We start from the raw sequence: 21,416 nt of genomic DNA on the forward strand, positions 1-21,416 counted from the left end.
GTGATAAGTAGGATCTCATTTTGTTTACCTTTCTATTATTACAGAGGGAGTTTGAGCATATTTTATGTTTATTAGGCTAATAGCTTTTCATTTTGTAAGTGCCTATATGACTTTTAAACCTCATCTAAGGTGGTCTTGCTGTCAGAGATTTAATATTTTATAATACCTATAGTCAAATTCTAAAAATATCATTTGTTTTATGTATCTGTTTGCATATTAGTCTAAGGGAAGTCAGGAAGAAAGTAAGGATTATTTTTGTTGTAGTGTGGGGGAAAATTCACGAAAAACCATTTCTTATTTCCAATCACACCCATTCTTTCTGGATTTTTACCCGGTGAAAGGTATATATTTTGTGGGATACCAGCATATCATGAATATGCATATCAGAACTACTAGGAAACCCAGAAATAGTCCATCCTATTTGATGGGAAGGAATTTTTGCTTTCTCCTAGGATTCTCTCCCTCCCTCCTACATGTTTCTGGAGCCCCTAAACCATCAGCTTCATCTTTGTTCAGTACCTGCTTTACTTGGGGTGGTGGAAATAAATCAAAATGTATTTGTGTTAGATTGAGACTTCTTTTTCTTTTTCTTTTTACTAAAGTATAGTTAGTATGCAATCTCAATTTGGTTTCAAATGTACATCACAGTGGTTCAACAGCCCCCTTGATCAACTTATATTGTGATTGTGTATTATTGTGCCCTTTTATCCCCCTTCTCCCCTCATGATCCAGACCTCTTAATCATGCTTCAAATGGCTGAGGAAACTTAAAATGTTCTGGAGAATGACCTTTAGTGAAATGTGTGGATCCTATAGTTTGTCAGTAGTGTTAAGATGTATAGGGTGCCTGAAAGCACATAGTACTTGAAACTTATTTTTGTGATGGTCCCTGGAGACTGTTCCTGTGATGTGATAATTGCAATGATAAGAGTTCACTTTCATTGAGCATTTATCCTGGGACTTTCTTCTGTATTTTAGAGCTGTTCTTCATATTGTGAAGTGAGCCCTCTCTAGCCTCTGGACATTTATTTCAGAAGTAGCTGCAGAAGGTCTGTCTGCAGTTTTGCAAAGGCCACTTCAGAGACCTTGTGTTTAGGAGGCCTTGTGTGGCCATCTTACTCATTTGCTGCCAGTTTAGTGATTAGGATTCAGAGTAAAAGACTGTAGTGACCACCTTAGTGCGACCATTCACACACCCTGTTGATGCCGACACAGCTAAGTATTTTCCATGAATCTTTGAATTAGAGGAGATCTTCAGAGTCATTTACTGCTTGCCCTGTCCTGAAGTAGAATTGCTAATACCTGGCAGGTAGACTGGTCTGGGTTGAAACAGATTTAACTGATTCACAAGGCAGATAATTCTACTTTCTAGTTATTAGTTATACTGGAAAATGTGTATAAAAAACAATGTAGATTTTCCATTTAATTCTCACACCAGCCCTATGAGGTGATATTTCATCCATCTTTTTAGTATAGAAAGATTGAAGCTTAGGTTAATAAGCAGCTTGCCCAAGGTCACACAGTTTGTGATTATTTTTCTTCTTAAAACCTCTTACTTGTTTTTCAGACCTTGCTTGAATCTCCTTTTTCTCTTCACGCACTGCCTCCTTTCAGGTGGGACCAAGTGTGCAGACATCCATTGTTTACTGGCCTTATGCTGGGGTTTGGGTTGTAGCCAGAAATTGCTGATAGCAGCTTTGACTTCCAAGTGCATGTCTGTGGGCAGGCTTGGGGAGGTAGGTGGCTCATGAAAAGCCCTGATGGGGAAGGTGCTAGTTGTTGGCTCTCTTTGTGCAGTCTGTTACAGTCAGGAAAATTTTGCTAACCTCAAATCATTAAAATGTTTAAATTTTGGCAACAACTAAGGCATATGCTTGCACACAGAATATACCTCAACAAGTGTTACTTGAATTTAGTTATACTGAACTATCTTATTTATAGTTCTGGAAACTGAGACCCCTGAGCTTAAGTGACAGATTTAGCACCAGAATCTAGGCTCCTGATTACTTTGTGTTAACTCTTTTAGTTGAAGCAGGACTGAGAGCTTAACTATTTGCAGAAAGATCATGTAATTCATATGCCATTCCTTTAGCAGCAGTTAGTATCTAGAAGGAAAGAGCTCAGTTTTTCAGTTGGAGAAACTATGACTCTTGCCATACCTGGGAGATAACGGTGTTCTCATGATTGGAACATGGCTTTGGGAGCTGAGTGACTCATATCTCTAATAACTACAGGAGGATTGCTGAGCTTTCTGAAAACTTCATGTTAAAAATAGCACATCAGCTAATACTGGAGCAGGAGTAAATATTTGTAAAGTGTATGTCAGCAGAGGGGCTACACAGCATACTGGTAATGCTTTCTTTGTACTGTAAGTAGAGGCAGGTACATATTCAATAATTCTAAATGGTACCCATTTGAGCACATTACAGTTTTTTGAGTGGTATTTTAAAACAGATATTTGGCTTCAGATAATTTGAGCTTTAATTTATCCTTTTCTCTTTGCACAAAAACCACAAACAAATTTTACATCAGAGAAATAAAGGTGTTAGATTTCATAATTGCCCATCCATAACCTGCTTAATAGTCTTTGTAATTGCCTCTCTCCCCATAACCTTTATGACTCTTTGGTGCTAGTTCTCTCAGTTGTTGCCACCTTTCCCAAGCTTGCTTGGCCTACTTACCCTTCCTTCGAGATTCTTTTTCTCCATCCTTCCTACAGCCAATTATACTTAGACCTGTTATATGTAATACACTGTATTAAATGCTTAAGGTTTGTTCCTATCTTCAAGTTGCTGGTGGTCTAGAGATGGAAACAGACACATATAAAATAAATAGAAGATATTATAGAAGTACAGACGCTAATAGAAAGACAAGATGATACCAATAATTCGAATTTGGATATTTTTGAAGGGTATGCACCCATGGTCATTCCCAAAGTAAGTTTCTGCTGAATATTTATAATAGTTGTGTTATCAATTAAGAGATTAAAACTCTTCTTAAAGAAATCTTGAGTTTCATTCTCACTATTCTTGAAAGAGGATGATATTTTGCATAAGTAGAATAATGCACTGTAAACATAGAATGATGCAATAGATTCCATTCCTTTTACTGTGATTTTACCATTCCTTTTACTGTGATTTTAAGGCAGAGGAGCAGAAATATGGATTGTAGTTTGAATTTAGTGGAGTGTCTGACCTACATATAAGTCACATTTGTGTGCTGGACTTTATTGCATGTTCACTTTTTCTTTTTAAGGAAAGAACTGTATTACAGATTTTAATTATACTCATGAAAAGATTAATATATCAGATCCTATGTAATGTTTGCAGATTGAAACAGTATATGTACAACAGTAATTCTCAATATATGGAGTGCCATATTACTTTAGAGATGTGTGTCCTCAATTGAGAATTCACCGTGTGCACTGAAAAGTATCATGCACGAGAATGGACAGAGGGAACTGTGTGATGGGAAGCAGCATTACGTGTGCACTAAAATGGTTATACATAGTTCATTTGCAAGGGTGAGAAATGTTAGGAAATACCATTAGAGAAAGTACAAAGGTTGGGTAATGGAGGGCCTTCTATGTCAAGCTAATTTCATATTTTTTGCTTTAATCAAGGGTTGATATAAGTCATATTTCTGCAGGTGTGGTAAAAGTGTCTTGTAGGACTTGATTTATGTTACTCAGGGTATTTTGTATGAAGGTTTAGGAAATGAATTGCTCACACACTTATAAAGAGGTATTTCTCTTGGTGAAATTATTTTTTAACCTTTTACCAGTAAGATTCATCACGAAACCCTTCATTTTTCTCCCTCTTAGTCTTGTTTTTGGAGAAGGTTAAAGCTTAGTTTTTCATTTACCTGTAGTTTGTTGCGTTAGCTTTGGTGTTCTGATCTACCTAAGGTATCTTTTCTTGGGCCATCAACCCTTGGCTTTTCTGTTCCTACTTCTGTTTTAGCATGTATTCTGCTCTGTTCTCATGTAGCTATATTCATTTCCTTTTTTTCTCCTAGAATATAAATTCCTTAGAGTGTAGAGGCATGTCTGTTTTACCTTTTTAAGCTTGGCCATTTAGTGAGTGCATAGTAAATATTTGAATAAGTGAATAATTGATTAATTGATATTTGCTTCATTTTATACTTGTACCTGTTTTTAACTTCTGCCTCAAGTCTTTTTTTTTTTAAATGGATAGGGTAGATACAAATAAGATACAATCATGCTAGTGGCATGGGCTTCACATGTCTAATCTCTTACACTGTCAGTTTCTTAATTCATGTAGAGGACATGATACAATGGCAGCCACTGTTTATTGAATGTCTGCTGTGTGCTAGGTGCTTAGAGTGCTCCTTGGAATGGATTTTTCCCAGTGCCATTGCCTGTGGTGTTCCTTGTTCCCTCAGAATATCTGCTAGCTGCCTTTTTCTCATCATTTAGATCCCAGCTCTGAGCTCAAGTGTTACTTCTTCAAATAGTCATCTTTGGTCACTTTTAGCTAAAGTAGGTCCTTTCTTCTCTCTCTGATTTTTTTCTGGAAGTCTTCCTATATAGACACTGAGGCAGTTTTAGTCTTTCTGCCATCTTGTTCTTATGGTGCTCTGAACACACCACTATAATAATCCTTAAAGACTCTGTTATAAATATGGTATTTTGCATTCTTTCTCTCACCTTCTAGAGTGTGAGTTCCTAGGGGGCAGATGGCATTTTATTCCTTTTTGAGTTCCTGTTGTCTAGTATGTGGCATTCACTTAACATGAATGAAACCACTTTGAAATGTTAGAGTCAGTGAAGAACAGCAGTTTTTTAAAAAATCTGTTAATGTATGTTAGAATAGGTGATACAGGAGTAAATAAGTGTGCAGAAAAGAGTTAACATAGCAAGCTTCAGACTGCTATCCTTAGAAAATCGTTCTTGTGAGGTTGGCCCTTGGCTGCTATTGAAAACTTAGATTTTAGTTGGAGTCCCTCCATTCCTGGAGAAGAGTGGCTCACTGTGCTTAACCTGTTTGTATAACAATATAGGTTACACTGAACACCTTTTTCCTTTGGAGTCTGAAATTTTTGTATATGCAAGGCAGAGGGAACTTAAGTGACCAACTCCAATAAAAGCCTCAGGCAGTGAGGCTCTAATGAGCTTTCCTGGTGGATGGCATTTCACACATGTTGCTGTGACTCACTGTGGAGGAATTATGTGTGTCCTCCGTGACTCCTCTGGGAGAGGACTCCTGAAATTTGGCACCTGGTTTCCCCCAGACTTCACCCAATGTGCCTTCTTCTTTTCTGATTTTCCTTTGTATTCATTCACTGTAATGAGTCATAAGTTAAACTACAACTATATACTGAGTTCTGTGAGTCCTTCTTGTGAATTGTTGAACTGGGAGGTGATCCTGAAGACCTTTGACATATAAGATAGATAAATTTTCTCTACTTCTAATTAGGGGAGAGATGACAGATAATAAATAAGCAAGAAAAGTACCAAGAACTAATTATGCCATTCAGATAATTAGAATTGGTTGATTGGTCTGGGCAGCTACTTCAGACTGGGTATTGAGCAAAAGATTTCTCAGAGGAGATGACATTTAAGTTGAGATCTGAGTGACAAAAGGAAGCCAATCATTTGAAGATGGAAAAAGGAGCATTACAGGAGAGGGAACAATTAGTGTAGAGGCTCAAAGGTGAAAGTGCGTTTGGTGTGTTTGGAGAATGGAGGATAGACGACCAAAAGGTAGGAGGCAAGGAAGAAAGTGGTACAAGGCAGACATGGATAGGTAGCCAGGGGACATGATGCAAGTTCCTGGAAGACACAGTGATGAGTTTTTCTTTTTTCTCTTTTGAAGCCTTTGAAGGGTTTAAGCTGGGGAGAGACAAAGGTTTGATTCATTGTTTCAGAACACCATGTGAGCTGTATACATGGGGAGTAGAATTCAGTGAAGCAGGGATACCATATAGACTTACAGAAATCTCTGCCAAAATGAGCCAGAGGCTTGGACCAGGGTTGTAATTTATATGTGGGAAAATGGGAAAATAAGGTAGATTTGAGATACATTTTGGAGCTGGAGTCAGCAGGGTTGGGTAATTAAAAGTAGGTGGTGAAGGTGAAAGTTTCAAGAATAACTTGGAGATTTTCAGCTTAAACAGGTGAGATAGCGCTTTCATTTATGAAATTGGGCTGAGAGATTCAGGCAAATGTAGGTATGGGAAGAAAATTAAGAGTTTTGATGTGAGATCTTATTAGATATCCAAATGGAAATGTCATGTAGGCAGTTGATACATAGGTTTTGAGAATAATTGTGTTATTTCACTCATCATTTATTGAGTACATACCAATTGCCAAGTACTTTAATAGGATGAGGCATACAGTGATGACTAGAATAGTCTCTTACTTAAGCAAGTAAGTTTGTCTAGAAAGAAAGTCAGGCAAGTATTCAGGCCATTACAGGGAGATGTATTATGGTAGAGCCATGTAGAAAATGCATAGTAGGCCCATCATGATGGCACTTATACCCCAACTTTTGAATTTTTCTTAAAAACTCATCATTTTCTGTTACTTTCACAATTATACTTTTACTGCTACTTTTGAATTTTAAAGCCCTTATGTCTAAGAGTCAGTCTGTATTAAAGCCAGCTTCTATTTTGGCTGTTTCTGCTTTTTTCCCCCATTGTGTTTTATACTTTGCTATATCTTTGTCTGTTAATACGCTTTCCCTTAAAAAAGAACCCATTTCCTCTACATTTTACATTCTCCTCCCAATGTTCTCCTCCCCCATTTTGGAAACATTTATCCATCTCTCTCTCTCTCCCTCCCTCCTCCTTTCCCTCTCCACAAACATAACATACATATACATACACATACATATATACGTGTGTATGTACTTATTCATCTGTGGGCACATATACATACTTACATACACATAGTCACTCTGCTTTTACCATGTCTAGTTACCTAATTTTCTCCGTAACTCAACTTGATTCATACTCAGAAGTATAGACTGTTAGGGGGGAAATATAAGAACATGTGAATGAAAAAATGTGATAGGAATCTGATCTCACTGTTATTTCCTTGACTACTTGATTTCACTTGGCTGCTTTGGCTAGTTTAGTAGGCATTTCCCCTTCCTTTTTTATTTGTGAGTATTTTGCCTTTTAGAGTTATACTCACGGTTGAAGAGGGTGATCTGCTCACTTAGCTTCGGAGTATGTCCAGCACTACATGATAGATGTTAGTGAGCTCCCTTTCTACCCATTAGTTAGATTTGAATTATCCTGATGGGTTCTTACTCTGCTCCTCTTTGCTTCTGATAATCTCCAATTCTAGCTTAATTCTTTTCTGTTAATTGGTTGTCTTTTAAAAAGTCATTCTTTGATGTGCTTAAAAATGATCCTTTACTATACTATTTATATATAGTCTTTTTTATCATCTGCCAGACACTTCCTTCCTTTTTCACCACACTTCAGTTTATTTTGGAAAAAGAATCATAGATAATACATTAAAATAGACATTGCTCAACTTTTCTTATTATAAGGCTATGCTACTCTCTCCAAACACATCAGTTACATACATTAAATATCTACAGTTTTTTTATATGTTGGTCATAGTTCAATAAAGCAGTTAAAAAAAAAAGGAAAATGGGCAGAAAATTGAAATGTTTTTCCAAAAAACTGAATGTAACTATCTAAAGGAATTCTAACAGTAATATCCTGGAAAAATGTAAAATGAAATGCACATATACACATACACATGAAAAAATATACTAGCCTCATGATTAAGAATTGTTAAGAGCCTTAGCCTTAAATGTAGCCTAGCCTCTTTCCATTCTGATTATCTGTACAAATTAGGGAGGCTTAAAAAAAATAGGGAAAAAAAGTAAGGTGTATTGGCTGCCATAGTTCTCTTGAGTATGGTTGACAGATTTCAACAATTAATGATACATTTTTATTAATCACTTATGCTTAGCAACTGCAGGGATTATTAATTAGAAACCTGTAATTAGATCAGAATGACAGTGATGATTTAGTTGAAGAAATTGTGCAGTTTGTTGTCTCCTCTGCATTGAATCTTCTCTCGATAATAAGTCAACTTGCTTTTCACAGTGAGAAATATTATAACATTTCAGAAATTATGGGTGATCTTTTATTTTACTTTAATGATTTATATTTGTTTATCAGTTTCCATATAGAAGGAGTATAGTCTGACTCTAATGTTAGAAGTGAGAGATTATATTCAAGGTCATATAAATGTTAAGTTTTTGGCTATTCAAAATGACATTATTTACTACTAAGTAATCAAATAAATCACTTTGTACTATTCTAGTTTGACAGATATCATTATACAGACTTGTGGTCCTGTAGGTTTTGCAGGATTAGTAAAGTTTTGTTTTGTTGTTTTTTTTCCTCAATGTGTTTAGAAGAGAGTTTATAGCAGTCTCTCGCTGCCTGTATTATTTTCAGCAGTCATTTGTTATAAAAGAATAAAGGGAAAAATCTCTGAAAACCTCAGTAGTCACATTTTATCTGTGCTTACTTTTCAGCTTTTTATTATGAGTAATCTTTCAGTTGAAAAGAAAAATGAGGTTCATGCTTATTTGCCCCTAATTTTGTAATTCATTTTTAACTTGATTAGAAGAAAAGCACTGTGTATGTGTGTATATTTTTTCCTTTTTTGATGTCGATTGATATTTGTGTGTATGTGTGTATATATTTTTTCCTTTTATGATGTCTATTGGTATTAGTTCTGAAATTTTCCTTTTATGATTAAGATGAAAAACATTGCTAATATAAACCCCATTTTTTTTCAAAGCAGGGAATGGCATAAGTTGAGAGAGTCCTTAAATTACTGCGATTGAAGTATCATACATATTTATTTTGTTTGATCAAAAAATTTATATGTTTTATTTTCCTTTGGTGTTGCACAGTTGGTTTCTGTCTGCATCTTACAAATCAGTGCGTAATAAGAAAAACCTGGAATGCTTTTTAAAAAAATTAAAGTGTAATTAACAGATCATGTCCTATTAATTTCAGGTGTTTACATAGTGATTTCCTATTATACACTACATGTTCCCCACAGTAAGTCTAATTACCATCAGTCACCATACAAAGTTGTTACAGTATTATTACATTTCCTATGCTTGTACATTACATCCCCATGGTTTACTTACTTTATAACTGAAAGTGTGTATCTCTTAATCCTTTTCATGTATTAGGCTGCTGTCTAATTACTCCCCCATCTGGTAACCAACAGTTTGTTTCCTATATATATGTCTGTTATTGTTTTGTTTTTTAGATTCTACAAAAAAGTGAAATCATGCAGCATTTGTCTTTTGTCTGACATTTCATTTAGAATAATACCCTCTAGGTCTATCCATGTTGTTGCAAATGGCACAATTTCATTTTTTATGGCTGAATATTCCGTGTGTGTGTGTGTGTGTGTGTGTGTGTGTTTGTATGTGTCTTACCAATGGGTTTCAGCCCTGGGCAAGTTCACTATAGATTCAGTGTGACCAAAGAAAATGACAGCAAAATGTTCTTGGGTGAAAGGGTTATACCCAACTTTACTTTTACAGTGGCAGGTCAATCACTAAAATCCTGTTCACTCAGAGTGAGTTTTCATGCAGCAAGCCACTCTCTGCCTCTGGGCCCCTCTGCCAACACAGTTGTCCCCTGGGCCTCTCTGCCTGCATGGCCGTCCTCTGGGCCTTGGTCCTCAGCATTGCCACCATTCCAGCCTCTGCTCTGCTTTCCTTTAGCCTTGCAGCTGTAACACCATGTGGTGTGCAGAGCACTGGGCAGAACTCTTTATATAGAGTCAATAATAGCTTATTGCCTAAAGGTGTGGAAGCAGTAGCCTAGCAATAGGCCAGTTACATCATCAGGTGGTTTAAGTTCAGTGAGGATCCTGGCCCTAGGAACCCCAAGTTCCCCACACTCCACCCCTCCAGGATTCTCACCTTAAAATCTACATGCTCTTAATCTTCTGCAGTGGTCCTTGTGTGAGAAAGCTTGAGCACTGTAATCAAACTCAACAACATAATGCAATATACAAATAACAGAAATCATAAATTATAATAACCCTCGAGCCTGAGTAGATCCATTGCCACTAAGTGGTCATCCTGGCTGTATTCAAACCAGTTTTACTCAAATGAGTTAACCAAAAGAACCATGGGTGGGCCTTATAATACCCTCCTTCTCCAGTCTCTCCAGCAAAAAGTCTTGCAGGCACACAGGCCGGACTTGTGGCTCTGTCTCTGACCTCTGCCTCTTTGGTCTTAATGGCTGGAACTGCTGCTCTGGTTTCAGTTGTTGCCATAGCTCTAGTAAGATCCTATTTGACTTGTGAAAGTAACCTTATTTCTTTCTGTGTTCTCATTGCTTCAGCCTCTCCTAAGTCTGCTACTGTACGTGTCACCTCGCTTATGGGCTGTCTTGCCAATGGGTTTCAGCCCCGGGCAAGTCCACTATGGATTCAATGTGACCAAAGAAATTGACAGCAAAATATTCTTGGGGTGAAAGGGTTATACCCAACTTTATTTCCAGGTGGCAGGTCAGTCACTAAAATCCCATTCACTCAGAGTGAGTCTGCATGCAGCAAGCCAGTCTCTGCCTCTGGGCCTGTCTGTCTGCACAGCCGTCCTCTGGGCCCCTCTGTCCACACAGCCGTCCTCTGGGCCTCTGTGCACAGTTATCCCACACAGCCGTCCTCTGGGCCTCTATCCTTGGTCCTGCCACCACTCCAGCTTCTGCTGTGCTCTCCTGCAGCTTTGCAGCTGTGCCACCGTGTTGCGCCCAGAGCACTGGGCGGAGCTCTTTATATAGAGTCAACAGCCATGTATTGCCCACAGGTGTGCAGTGAGCTAGTCAACCAGGGCCAGGTGAGAATCCTGGTCACAGGAACTCTCATTTTATCTACAGGGCTAAGTGAAGGGAAAGAATGGCCACTAGAGACCCAAATTGGCATGTGGGAGCTGTTTGAAGCACAATATTTCTCATTCCAGTAGTGAAAGTCTCTTCATCTGGGCCATAATTCTCTGGACTATAGATGGAATTTCTTATGCCTAGCTCTTGTAACACCTGTTGGAGTGAGCATACATCTGCCATCTAGCAGGAGAGGATGGTAGATCACCCTGATTGGGCCACACAGCATGAAGTGCAGCCATAAGCCAGTCGAGGAGTGAGTGATTCCCTGGAGTTTGATGTGCATTTTATAACTGCTGCCTCAAGGTGGGCTCAACTGTCAGGGAAGCCAGCTTTTCCATCTCTGATCCTGACAGAACAATTCCATCCACCCCTAAGTCCCACACATGCAGGAACTAAGCTGATATTGATTCTGAGGCCTTCTGCCTAAACTGGGAGTCCAAATCCACCAGCTCAGCCTGAGTATAGGGGCGGACCATAGAGTGCTCCATGACCTGGGGAGGGGGCTGCTCCTCTCCTTGGGGAACTTTCAGCTGCTGGTATTTATTTTCTTTACAACCACTGGGCATGCTTTCAGTACAGGAGGGGTCAGTGCCTCCAACACCACCCCTTTATCCTTCCCCAGCTCCTTTATTTCTGGGGCTGATGGCCCTTTCTCTCCTTTCCCCCGAGTGCCTCCTCTGCTACAGCCTTTACCTGTTCTACCGTGCCTTGCAGCAATGCCAGCTCAATCTTCAGCAGCTGTCTTACCTTCATCTCAATACTTCGCAGCTAGTGTTCTCCTGCCACCTCCACCTGTGCTTCCCTCAGGTGTTCATCTTTTTCCTTGATGGCCTTTTCCTCCTTGAGAGCACCTGGCAGCCCTGCCATCTTATTCTGTAAGGAATCTTTTACCTCTTCAATGGCACCTCGCTGCTGGCGTTCTCCTGCTGCCTCCTCTCGCATCAGTGCCATTTCCTTCCTTGGAATCCACAGAAGTTTGCAGCTTGCGTTCTCGTGCCTCCATTTCTTGGGTCTTTTTCAGGAGCATGTCCTTCTCTTCTGTAGACTTTTTTAATACTGTGAGAAGCAGCGAACCCACAGTCCCCACTGCCTCATGGGCACTCTGTCTCTTAAAAGACCTACTTACTATACCAAGAGCTATCCTTACTGTGCAGGTATCACCTCCGCTTACCTCCAGTCCTGGGGTGGGGCCCAGTCCTCTAGGAGGCAAGCCACCTCAGACCACATACCCACTGGGAGACAATCCACTGTCTTCCCCATTCACAGGGACAACCTGCTGAAGCACCCCTCCCATAAGGGCAGCCTGTCTTTTTCCTTGGTCAACAATGAACCCTGCCAACTTTGCTAATTGTCTTGCCAACAGGTTTCAGCCCCCGGCAAGTTCACTATGGATTCAGTGTGACCAGAGAAAATGACAGTAGAATGTTCTTGGGGTGAAAGGGTTATACCCAACTTTATTTCCACAATGGCAGGTCAGTCACTAAAATCGCGTTCACTCAGAGTGAGTTTTCATGCAGCAAGTCACTCTCTGCCTCTGGGCCCCTCTGCCTACACAGCTGTCCCTGGGCCTCTCAGCCCACACAGCCATCCTCTGGGCCTCTCTGTACACACGGCCATCCTCTGGGCCTCTCTGCCTGGACAGGTGTCCCACACAGCCATCCTCTAGGCCTCTGTCCTCAGCGCTGCCACCACTCCACCCTCTGCTCTGCTCTCCTGTAGCCTTGTAGCCATGCTGCCATGTCACACGCAGAGCACTGGGCAGAGCTCTTTATATTGAGTCAATAATAGCTTATTGCCTAAAGCTGTGGAAGTGGTAGCCTAGCATCAGGCCAGTTACATCATCAGGTGGTTTAAGTTCACTGAGGATTGTGGCCATAGCAACCCTAACTTCCCCACAGTATGTGTGTATATGTGTGTTTGTGGTATATACATACACACGTATATGTATGACATCTTTATCCATTCATTTATTGATGGACATTTAGTTTGCTTCCATATCTTGGCTATTGTAAATAATGCTGCAATAAACAGAGGGGTGCATAAATCTCTTTGAATTAGTGTTTTCATTTTCTTCAAAAAAATACCCAGAGTGGAATTACTGGATCATATAGTAGTCCTATTTTTAATTATTTGAGGAAACTTCATAGTGTTTTTCTAAAAAAATTGAAGTGTAGTTGATATGCAATATTATATTGGCTTCAACTGTATAACATAATGTTTCAAAAATTATATGCATTATGAAATGCTCACCATGATAAAATGTAATTGTTGTCTGTCACTATTCCAAGTTATTACAGTATCATTGACTGTATCTCCTATGCTGTACTTTTTATCTCTGTGACTTATTTTTTTTTATAATTGAAAGTTTGTACATCTTTATCCCCTTCACCTATTTTGCCCATCCCCAACATCCACCCACTAAGTGTTCTTTATATTCATGAAACTATTTGTTTTGTTTGTTCATTTATTTTTTTAAATTCCAGATATAAGTAAAATCATGTGGTATTTGTCTTTCTCTGACTTATTTCACTTAATACCATCTACGTCTATCCATGTTGTTGCAAATGGCAAGGATTCATTCTTTTTTATAGTTGAGTAATATTCCATTGTGTATATGTACCACATCTTTTTTATCCATTCATCTGTTATGGACACCAAGTTGCTTCCATAACTTGGCTGTTGTAAATAACGCAGCAATAAACATAAAGGTGAATATGTCTTTTCAAATCAGGGAATTGTGTTTTCTTTGGGTAAATTCCTAGAAGTGGAATTGGGTTGTATGGTATTTCCATTTTTAATTTTTTGAGAACTCTTCATACTGCTTTCCAGTGTGGCTGCACCAATTGACATCCCCACCAACAATGTAGGAGTATTCCCTTTTCTTTACATCTTCATCAACACTTATTCTTTCTTTTCTTTTGGATAGTGGCCATTCTGACTAGCATGAGGTGATATCTTATTGTGGTTTTGATTTGCATTTCCATGATGATTAACTATGTGTAGCATATTTTCATGTGCCTGTGGGCCATCTGTATTTCTTCTTTGGAAAAATGTCTGTTCAGGTCCTCCACCCATTTTTTAATTGAGTTACTCATTTTTTTGATGTTAAGGGATATGAGTTCTTTATACATTTTGAATGTTAACCCCTTATCAGATAAGTCATTTATGAATATATTCTCCCATAATGTAGGTTGCCTTTTTGTTCTGTTGATGGTATCCTTTGCTATTTGGAAGCTTTTTGATGTGATATAGTTGCCCCTGTTCACTTTTTATTTTATTTCCCTTGCCGGAGAAGGTGTATCCAGGAAAAAATTTTCATGCTTATGTTCAAGAGATTTTTGTCTGTATTTTCTTCTAAGAGTTTTATGTTTTCATGTCTTACATTCAGGTCTTTGATCCATTTTGAATTTACTTTTGTATGGGTTAGACTGTAATCCAGTTTCATTCTCTTACATGTAGCTGTCTAGTTTTCACAACACCAGTTATTGAAGAGTCTGTCTTTTCCCCATTGTATATTCATGGCTCCTTTATCATATATAAATTGACCATATATGTGCGGGTTTATGTCTAGGTTTTCTATTCTGTTTCATTGATCTATGGGTTTGTTCTTGCATCAGTACCATACTGTTCTGATTACTGTAGTTCTGTAGTAGAGCTTGAAGTCAGGGAACATACTACCCTTAGCTTTGTTCTTCTTTCCCAGGATTGCTTTGGCTGTTTGGGATCTTTTGTGAAGCCTCTATACTCTTTCATAGTGGCTACACCAACTGGGGTTTTGGTATGGAGGTCACCTTGTAGGTGGCTGGAGCTGGTGTGGATGAGGGGCCTGAGGCTCACTGAGGTGGATGTCTGTACCTTCCTCCCCTCTGTGCTATCAGTGTGTTGTGGGGACATAAGCGATGGTGTTGGCCAGCACTTCTGGTCCTGGAGAGAGTCCTAGTAGTTCCTTCAACTTTCAGTCAATGCTTTAGTAAATTGGCTTCCTTCACTTTTAGTCTAGTTGCCTTTTAAACCATGGCTTTTTTTTTTTTTTCCTGTACTCCAGGTCAGGCAAGTCTGTGCTGGGTCCCTTGGTGATACCCTTGGCTACTGCAGGTTGCCGCATTATGGGGTGGAGTTCCTGTCATTACTGTGTCTCTGTGTCTCCTGCCGTTTCCTGTGTTACGCAGCAGCTGTTTGCTCAGCCCTCAGTTTGTGTTCTGGAGGAATTATCTGTATGTAGGTGTAGACTTGTGTGTATGTGGAAGCAGTTAAGTCCAGGGTCCTTCTGTGCCAGCCAGTTTGGACCTACAACTGCACCACAGTGGCTGTGTCAATTTATTTTCCCACCAGAAGTTCATGAGGGTTCCCTTTCCTCTACATCCTCACCTACACTTGTTTGTTGCCCTTTTGGCAATAGCCAATTTGACAGGTATGAGGTGATAACTCACTGATTTGCATTTCCCTGATGATTAGTGATGTTGAGCATCTTTTTATGTGCCTAGAAGTTGTGTGCCTAGATGTTGGCCATATGTACATCGTCTTTGGAAAAATGTCTGTTCAGGTCCTCTGCCCATTGTTTAATCAGATTATTGGTTTTTTGGTGTTGAGTTGTATGATCTCTTTATGTATTTTGGATATCAACCCCTTTTTGGGTTAGAATACGATATTCTGTAGTCAAATATTGCAAAAAATTCGATAGTCTGATTGGAGAATATGTAGAGGAAAATAGACAATTGTAATATAATGTGTTAAGTGCTGTGATAGAATATGCCAAGAGGGGGAGTGCTTAGCCCAGCCAAAAGAGATAACCCCTAACCTGAATTTTGATGGACAGTTAGAGGTTAGTCAAGAAAATAGGAATCCCCTGCCTTCTGTCATCTGTTCCCCCCCTTTTTTTTCTATGTAGAATGGGGTACAGTTGCTTTTTCAAAACCTCCTGAGGTGCCCTTTTACATACCTGCTTGGTTCTGTTCTTTCTTTTTTCCTTTGTCATGTTCTACTTGCTAACCTCCTCAATATTTATTTATTTTTGCTGCATTTGGGTCTCCAGTATCATTTTAATTCTTATTTCTTTCATCCTATGTAGAGACTCTGTCTTATTAAAGTATAGTTAAAACTTTCCTTTCCTTCAGTTCCTTTCTCTGTGTGTAGTAGGATGGCCAATAAGTACTTAAAACATTCATGGTCAGTAGTTTCTGAAGCAAGCAAGAAAGATCTGGCCCACACTATTGAAGTCATTGGAGTATCAGTTTCATTTTTATTCTCCTGAGCGTTAAGGGGAATTACACCCCTGAAACGTCTCTATTAAATCTGTTGCTCCCAATGTAGTGTTTCTTTGACATATTGCTTTAAAGGCATTTGGCTTTTCTTGGCTCTGGTTCCCAGAATTTACTGGATAGTGGCACTTATTAAATGCCAAGCACAGCCTCCTAAAAAAAAACATGATAGGAAAAACTATAAGGCAAGGTAGTATTTGACGGGATTCAAACTGAGTGAATTCTATCAGTATTAGCAGGGTAACCTAGGACAAGTTACTTAACATCTCTGTGCCTCAACTTTCTCATTTTTTAAAGTGGCGAACTAGTAGTGACTTTCTCATTGGGTTGTTTAGAGGATAAAATGAGTTATTGTTTGTAAAATTTAGTGCATACTGACTGGAATATAGATTAAAAAGGCAGAAAATCCTGGGATTCCTATCTGCCTCAGCTACATCCTATTTTTCATCAGTATTTGGTCCCTGACTTGCTGTTGTTTGTGCTTTAGTTTTCATCAGGGCTCTTTTCTTGAGGGCACCTGTTTTCTTCCCTTCTCCTTGTCGCTGTCCTCTGCTAATCTAGGTTTTTACAGTTCTGATGTCTTTTTGTGGTGGAAAATAATAGGGGATTGTTAGGAAGACACAATACATTGTTGCTATCAGTGATGATTTTATGGCATATTAGTAGGGGTTTACAATAATAGATTTTTGTTTCATGTAGCAATAGGGATTATTTAAAAGATAAAAATCCTTTCCCCATGTTTATAATTATGTACTTATTATAAAATATTAGAATATTACAGAAATGTGAAGCTTAAAAGTAAAAGATGCATTCCCTAAATATTTATTGTTTACCATGTGATAAGATGGTTAGCTGCCAAAACATAATCGCTATTAATAGTTTAGTATATAATCTTACAGTTATTTTTAGTCTTATAATCATATAAGTAGTATTATTTACTAAAATAAAACCATGCTTAAAATTATTCTTTTCTTTCTTGCTTTTCATAGTAAAATAATATATTTTGGGTGTTTTTCATATTAACATATGAAGATTTACCAGTTCTTTTAAACTAGTAGGTAGTATTCTTTTGAATGGTTAGACCATGAATTCCTATTAATTTAATGTCTTGCTATTACAAGAAGTGATGTGATGAAAATCCTTTTACGTTTTTCTCTTTGGATATGTATTTCTGGAGAATAAATTTCTACAAGTGGAGTTGTTGGATCAAATGGTATATTAATTTTGAATCTTAATAAATTAAAAAAGATTGCTCTTATTTAAACATCAGTCTTCTTCCCTGTGGCCCCATGCTTTTATCAACACTAGATATCATTATTCATCAGATTTCTCAGTCTTTCTATGGCATCTTAGTTTTGTTTCATGCTTAGAGATTCCTTTCCCAAAAAGAATAAGAATCTTAAAGAGTCTTACCAGTTGTACTTTATGATTTTTATTACAATTAAGAATAATGATGTCGAATAGTGTTTGTTTCCTTTTTCTTTCAACTTCTCATTGTGTTCTTAAATTTTGTCCTCCCACTTAGCATGTAAAACTTCATCAAATACTTTGAATGTTGGCATATTATTATTTACAGTGGAGCAAAATAGAGTATAAAGTGGGACCATCTTAGACCCTACTTAATTGAATACCAATGTATATTATAAGTACTTATATTGTACCTGGTACTAATTTATAAGGAGAGTGACCAGCACTCCTAGTTTGCTTGAGATAGTGTAAGTTTAACCTGTTTTCCAGTGTAACTTTTAAGAGTGTCCTTGAACTCTCAAAAGTGCCTCCGTTTAAATGAAACATTCTAAGTATTATAAGAATAGTTGTTTATATGGGATACTTCTTTAGGATATTTTAGTATTAAAGCTACATTTGTTTCTGTTTATATTATTCCTCTGATACTTAGTAATTTACTTCATTTGCTTTGGCTTTTTGAAAATCTCTCATTTTTATTATTTTTATGATGAACTTGCTGCCAAGCTGAGAGTTACTTATGTGTGATATTTCTAGAGCAGTGATGTTAGTGTCTGCCCTCCTGAACTTTACCCCAGTATCCAGAATAATGTTCAGTTTGTGAATAAAATATCCCCCATAATTCTTCTTTATCTGGTGTCATCCAAAATATTTTTTAGATTTTTAAAAATTGAAGTATACTTGATATGTAATCTAATATTGGTTCCAAGTATATAACACAGTGATTTAACAAGTTATACACATTATTAAATCCTCACCCCAACTAGTACAGTTACTATCTGTCAACATAGGAAGATGTTACAGAAATATTGACTATATTCTCCATGCTGCACTTCATCCTCATGACCAACTTTTATTATGATTGGGATTTTGTGCATCTTTATCCCCTTTACTGACCCACCTGAACCCCTCCCTAATGGTAACCACCAGTCATTTCTCATTGTCTATGAGTCTACTGTTCTTTTGTTCATTTTTTTTAAATGTAAGTTTTTATTTTCCAATTACATGGTGGATGATGTTTTATTTAAGAAAAGGCAAAAACATACGAATTTGAAGCTCACTAAAATTTCAAGAAGAGAATTGTCTAAATGCTGCATTCTTAAATAGTTCCTAATTTAATTAAATTTGAATTTACTATATGTTTTTATAGTATATTATTTAAAATATCTACAAGAAAATACATTCAAGTCATAGGTTCCCTTGAGTCATAGGGGAATAAATAGTTAAGTAAAAGAGCACATTATTTTCTCCAGAATGAAAAAAAAGGATTCTCTTCAGAAGCACCGCACTTTAATGCATACATTTTTAGTCTGTGTAAATGGTCTCTGCAAATTATCATTCTCAAATGATATAAATTATTATCATGCAAATTACATTAATAATGCCTGAAGCATTACATTGTATTTGTATCTATCTAGACATAAAAGTTTATGAATTATAAAAATAGGAATCTTTGATATATCTATTCATGAACATTCACATATACTCCTATGCACTTGCAGATTTGTCTGTTGGCTGTGATTATGTGAATTCACATAATTTTTTTTAATTGAAGATTTGCAATCTTATATTGGTTTAAAGTATACAACACAGTAGTTCAACAGTTACCCGTATTAAATCCTTCCCCCACTAGTGCAGTTATTATCTGTCAACATAGAAAGATGTTACAGAATCATTGGCTATATTCTCCATGCTGTACTACCATCCCTGTGACCAACTTATATTATGATTGAGAATTTTTTTGTACCTCTTTATCCCCCTCAGTCTCCCTACTCACCTACCCCAACCCCTCCCACATGGTAACCACCAGTCACTTCTCAGTGTATGTGAGTCTACTGCTATTTTTTGCTTTATTTTTAGATTCCACATGTAAGTGAAATTATATGGTTTTGTCTTTCTCTGCCTATCTTATTCCCTGAGCATAATATCCTCTAGGTCCATCCATGTTGTCACAAATGGCAGGATTTCTTTCTGTTTTATGGCTGAGTAATACTCCATTGTGTATATGTACCATGTCTTCTTTGTCCATTCATCTATTGATGATCCTAAAGATGTTGAAGCATTTGCCTTTGTATGTGCTTATGCTTTGGTTATATTTTGCTGAATACCGGATAAAATCTTTTTACATGTGTATGACCAAATCTTTTAATATCGCTAAATGAACCTTTATTTATTACATTGTGTTTTGGTGTTGAATATATCCACTGATATGAACTAGTTTATACTTGGATCATTCAATTAGTAGTATGCTAAGTAATAATGTTCTTAACATAGATCCCTGTGAGACTCACTTAATTCCAGTCCTTACTGTACTGTATTGTACTGTAACAGCATTGGTTAAACCTTCCTACTTACTATCCACCAATTTTTATCTAGCTCATTTTATCACACAGACAATACTTCTCTAGCCTTTTCTGTGTAGTATTGTGTCAAAGGCTTTGCTATATAAATAAAATAAATTGTGCATATTGCATTTCCTGTCTCTATCAACTCTGTTACCACTTAAAAGATTTATAGTTCAGAATTACTCATTTTCATCACTGATTGTAAACTGTAACTCATCATATTTTATTCCTTCTAAAGTTATTATTATACATTTTGGGATGTTTTATGAAGTTGTCATTTTAAAAGGCCAAATAGTTTCATCTTTCCTTTAGTCAAAAATATCTTGTGCTTATGAATATATCCTTAAAACCTCAATTTTGTTTTAAAGATTTCTAGTTGTGTGTATCATTTACATATTATATGTTTACATATGTGTATGTATACATAAAATCTGACTCAATTTTTGTACTTGTTGGCTCACTAATAAAATAATAATGCTGAGAATATTAATCTGGTGAGTAGAGCCTCATTTAGGAATTTTTAATTGTGCTACCATTTTGTTACCATTTCTAATTTGTGTTACCATTAGTTTTACAATTTTACTCAATTTAGATAAAGCTATTGATTTTCAATTTCATAGTTTGTAAATCATGGGTAAGAATTTTCATAAGTTTATACTATGAAAATATCTAGCATTAAAAATAAATTGTTAATGAAGTTTTTGTTGCAGTGGGTGTAATATAAGCAGAGGTATTGCTTTTTATTAGATATATAGTCATGTTTCTGGTTCTATAATATATAAATATCAAATATAACATATGTTTTTATATTTCTCCTGCAGAGAGTGATAATGAACTCTCAAGTGGAACAGGAGATGTATCTAAGGATTGTCCTGAGAAAATCCTGTATTCCTGGGGAGAACTGCTAGGAAGATGGTAAAAATTTATTTTTCTTATTGAAAAACTATGTATTTATATAGTTGATTAATTTGTTTCATTAAAATCTTTGTGTTTATATATCTTTATAATAATATGTTAATACTTTAAAACATGAAAGTTAAAAATAGTTCATAGATACTCTGTGTTTGGCTAGGTCTTCCACAACTTATCTTTGGGAGATACATTTACCTTATTATTTTACTCAGACATGATTTTGCTCAGAGTAGTCAATTTTCTGCATCATTACCAGTACATGTATATGTCTATTGTTAAAGTATCACATTTCCTTTCTCTAGTAAGTCTATTAAAAGGGTCTGTAGAGCTTAGATTTATTCATTTCACCACTTATTATAAGCTATAACTCAGCCGGTTATATTCTTTCTAAAAACTATTATTTTATATTTTGGGATATTTTATCTGGAACTACAAAAAATGGTACTCTGTTTATATATAAGTAAGTTTTAATAAAGATAGTCATGACTATTATATGTTAGTAAAATTTTAAAATCTTGCCAACAAAG

At 36.9% G+C, this 21,416-nt stretch overlaps 1 protein-coding gene across 6 annotated transcripts in view; it reads left to right on the forward strand.

The window, feature by feature from the left end:
- RABGAP1L (RAB GTPase activating protein 1 like) overlaps positions 1–21,416 on the forward strand; it is a 685,104-nt gene that overhangs the window by 137,110 nt on the left and 526,578 nt on the right. For all 6 annotated transcript variants that reach the window (XM_073216782.1, XM_073216783.1, XM_037013728.2 and 3 more), the window contains one exon: positions 20,799–20,892. In XM_073216782.1, coding sequence (XP_073072883.1) covers positions 20,799–20,892 — 94 coding nt within the window. The remainder of the gene's footprint in view (positions 1–20,798; positions 20,893–21,416) is intronic.

The sequence above is a fragment of the Manis javanica genome, chromosome 11 (genome assembly GCF_040802235.1).
Source record: "Manis javanica isolate MJ-LG chromosome 11, MJ_LKY, whole genome shotgun sequence".
NCBI lineage: Eukaryota > Metazoa > Chordata > Mammalia > Pholidota > Manidae > Manis > Manis javanica.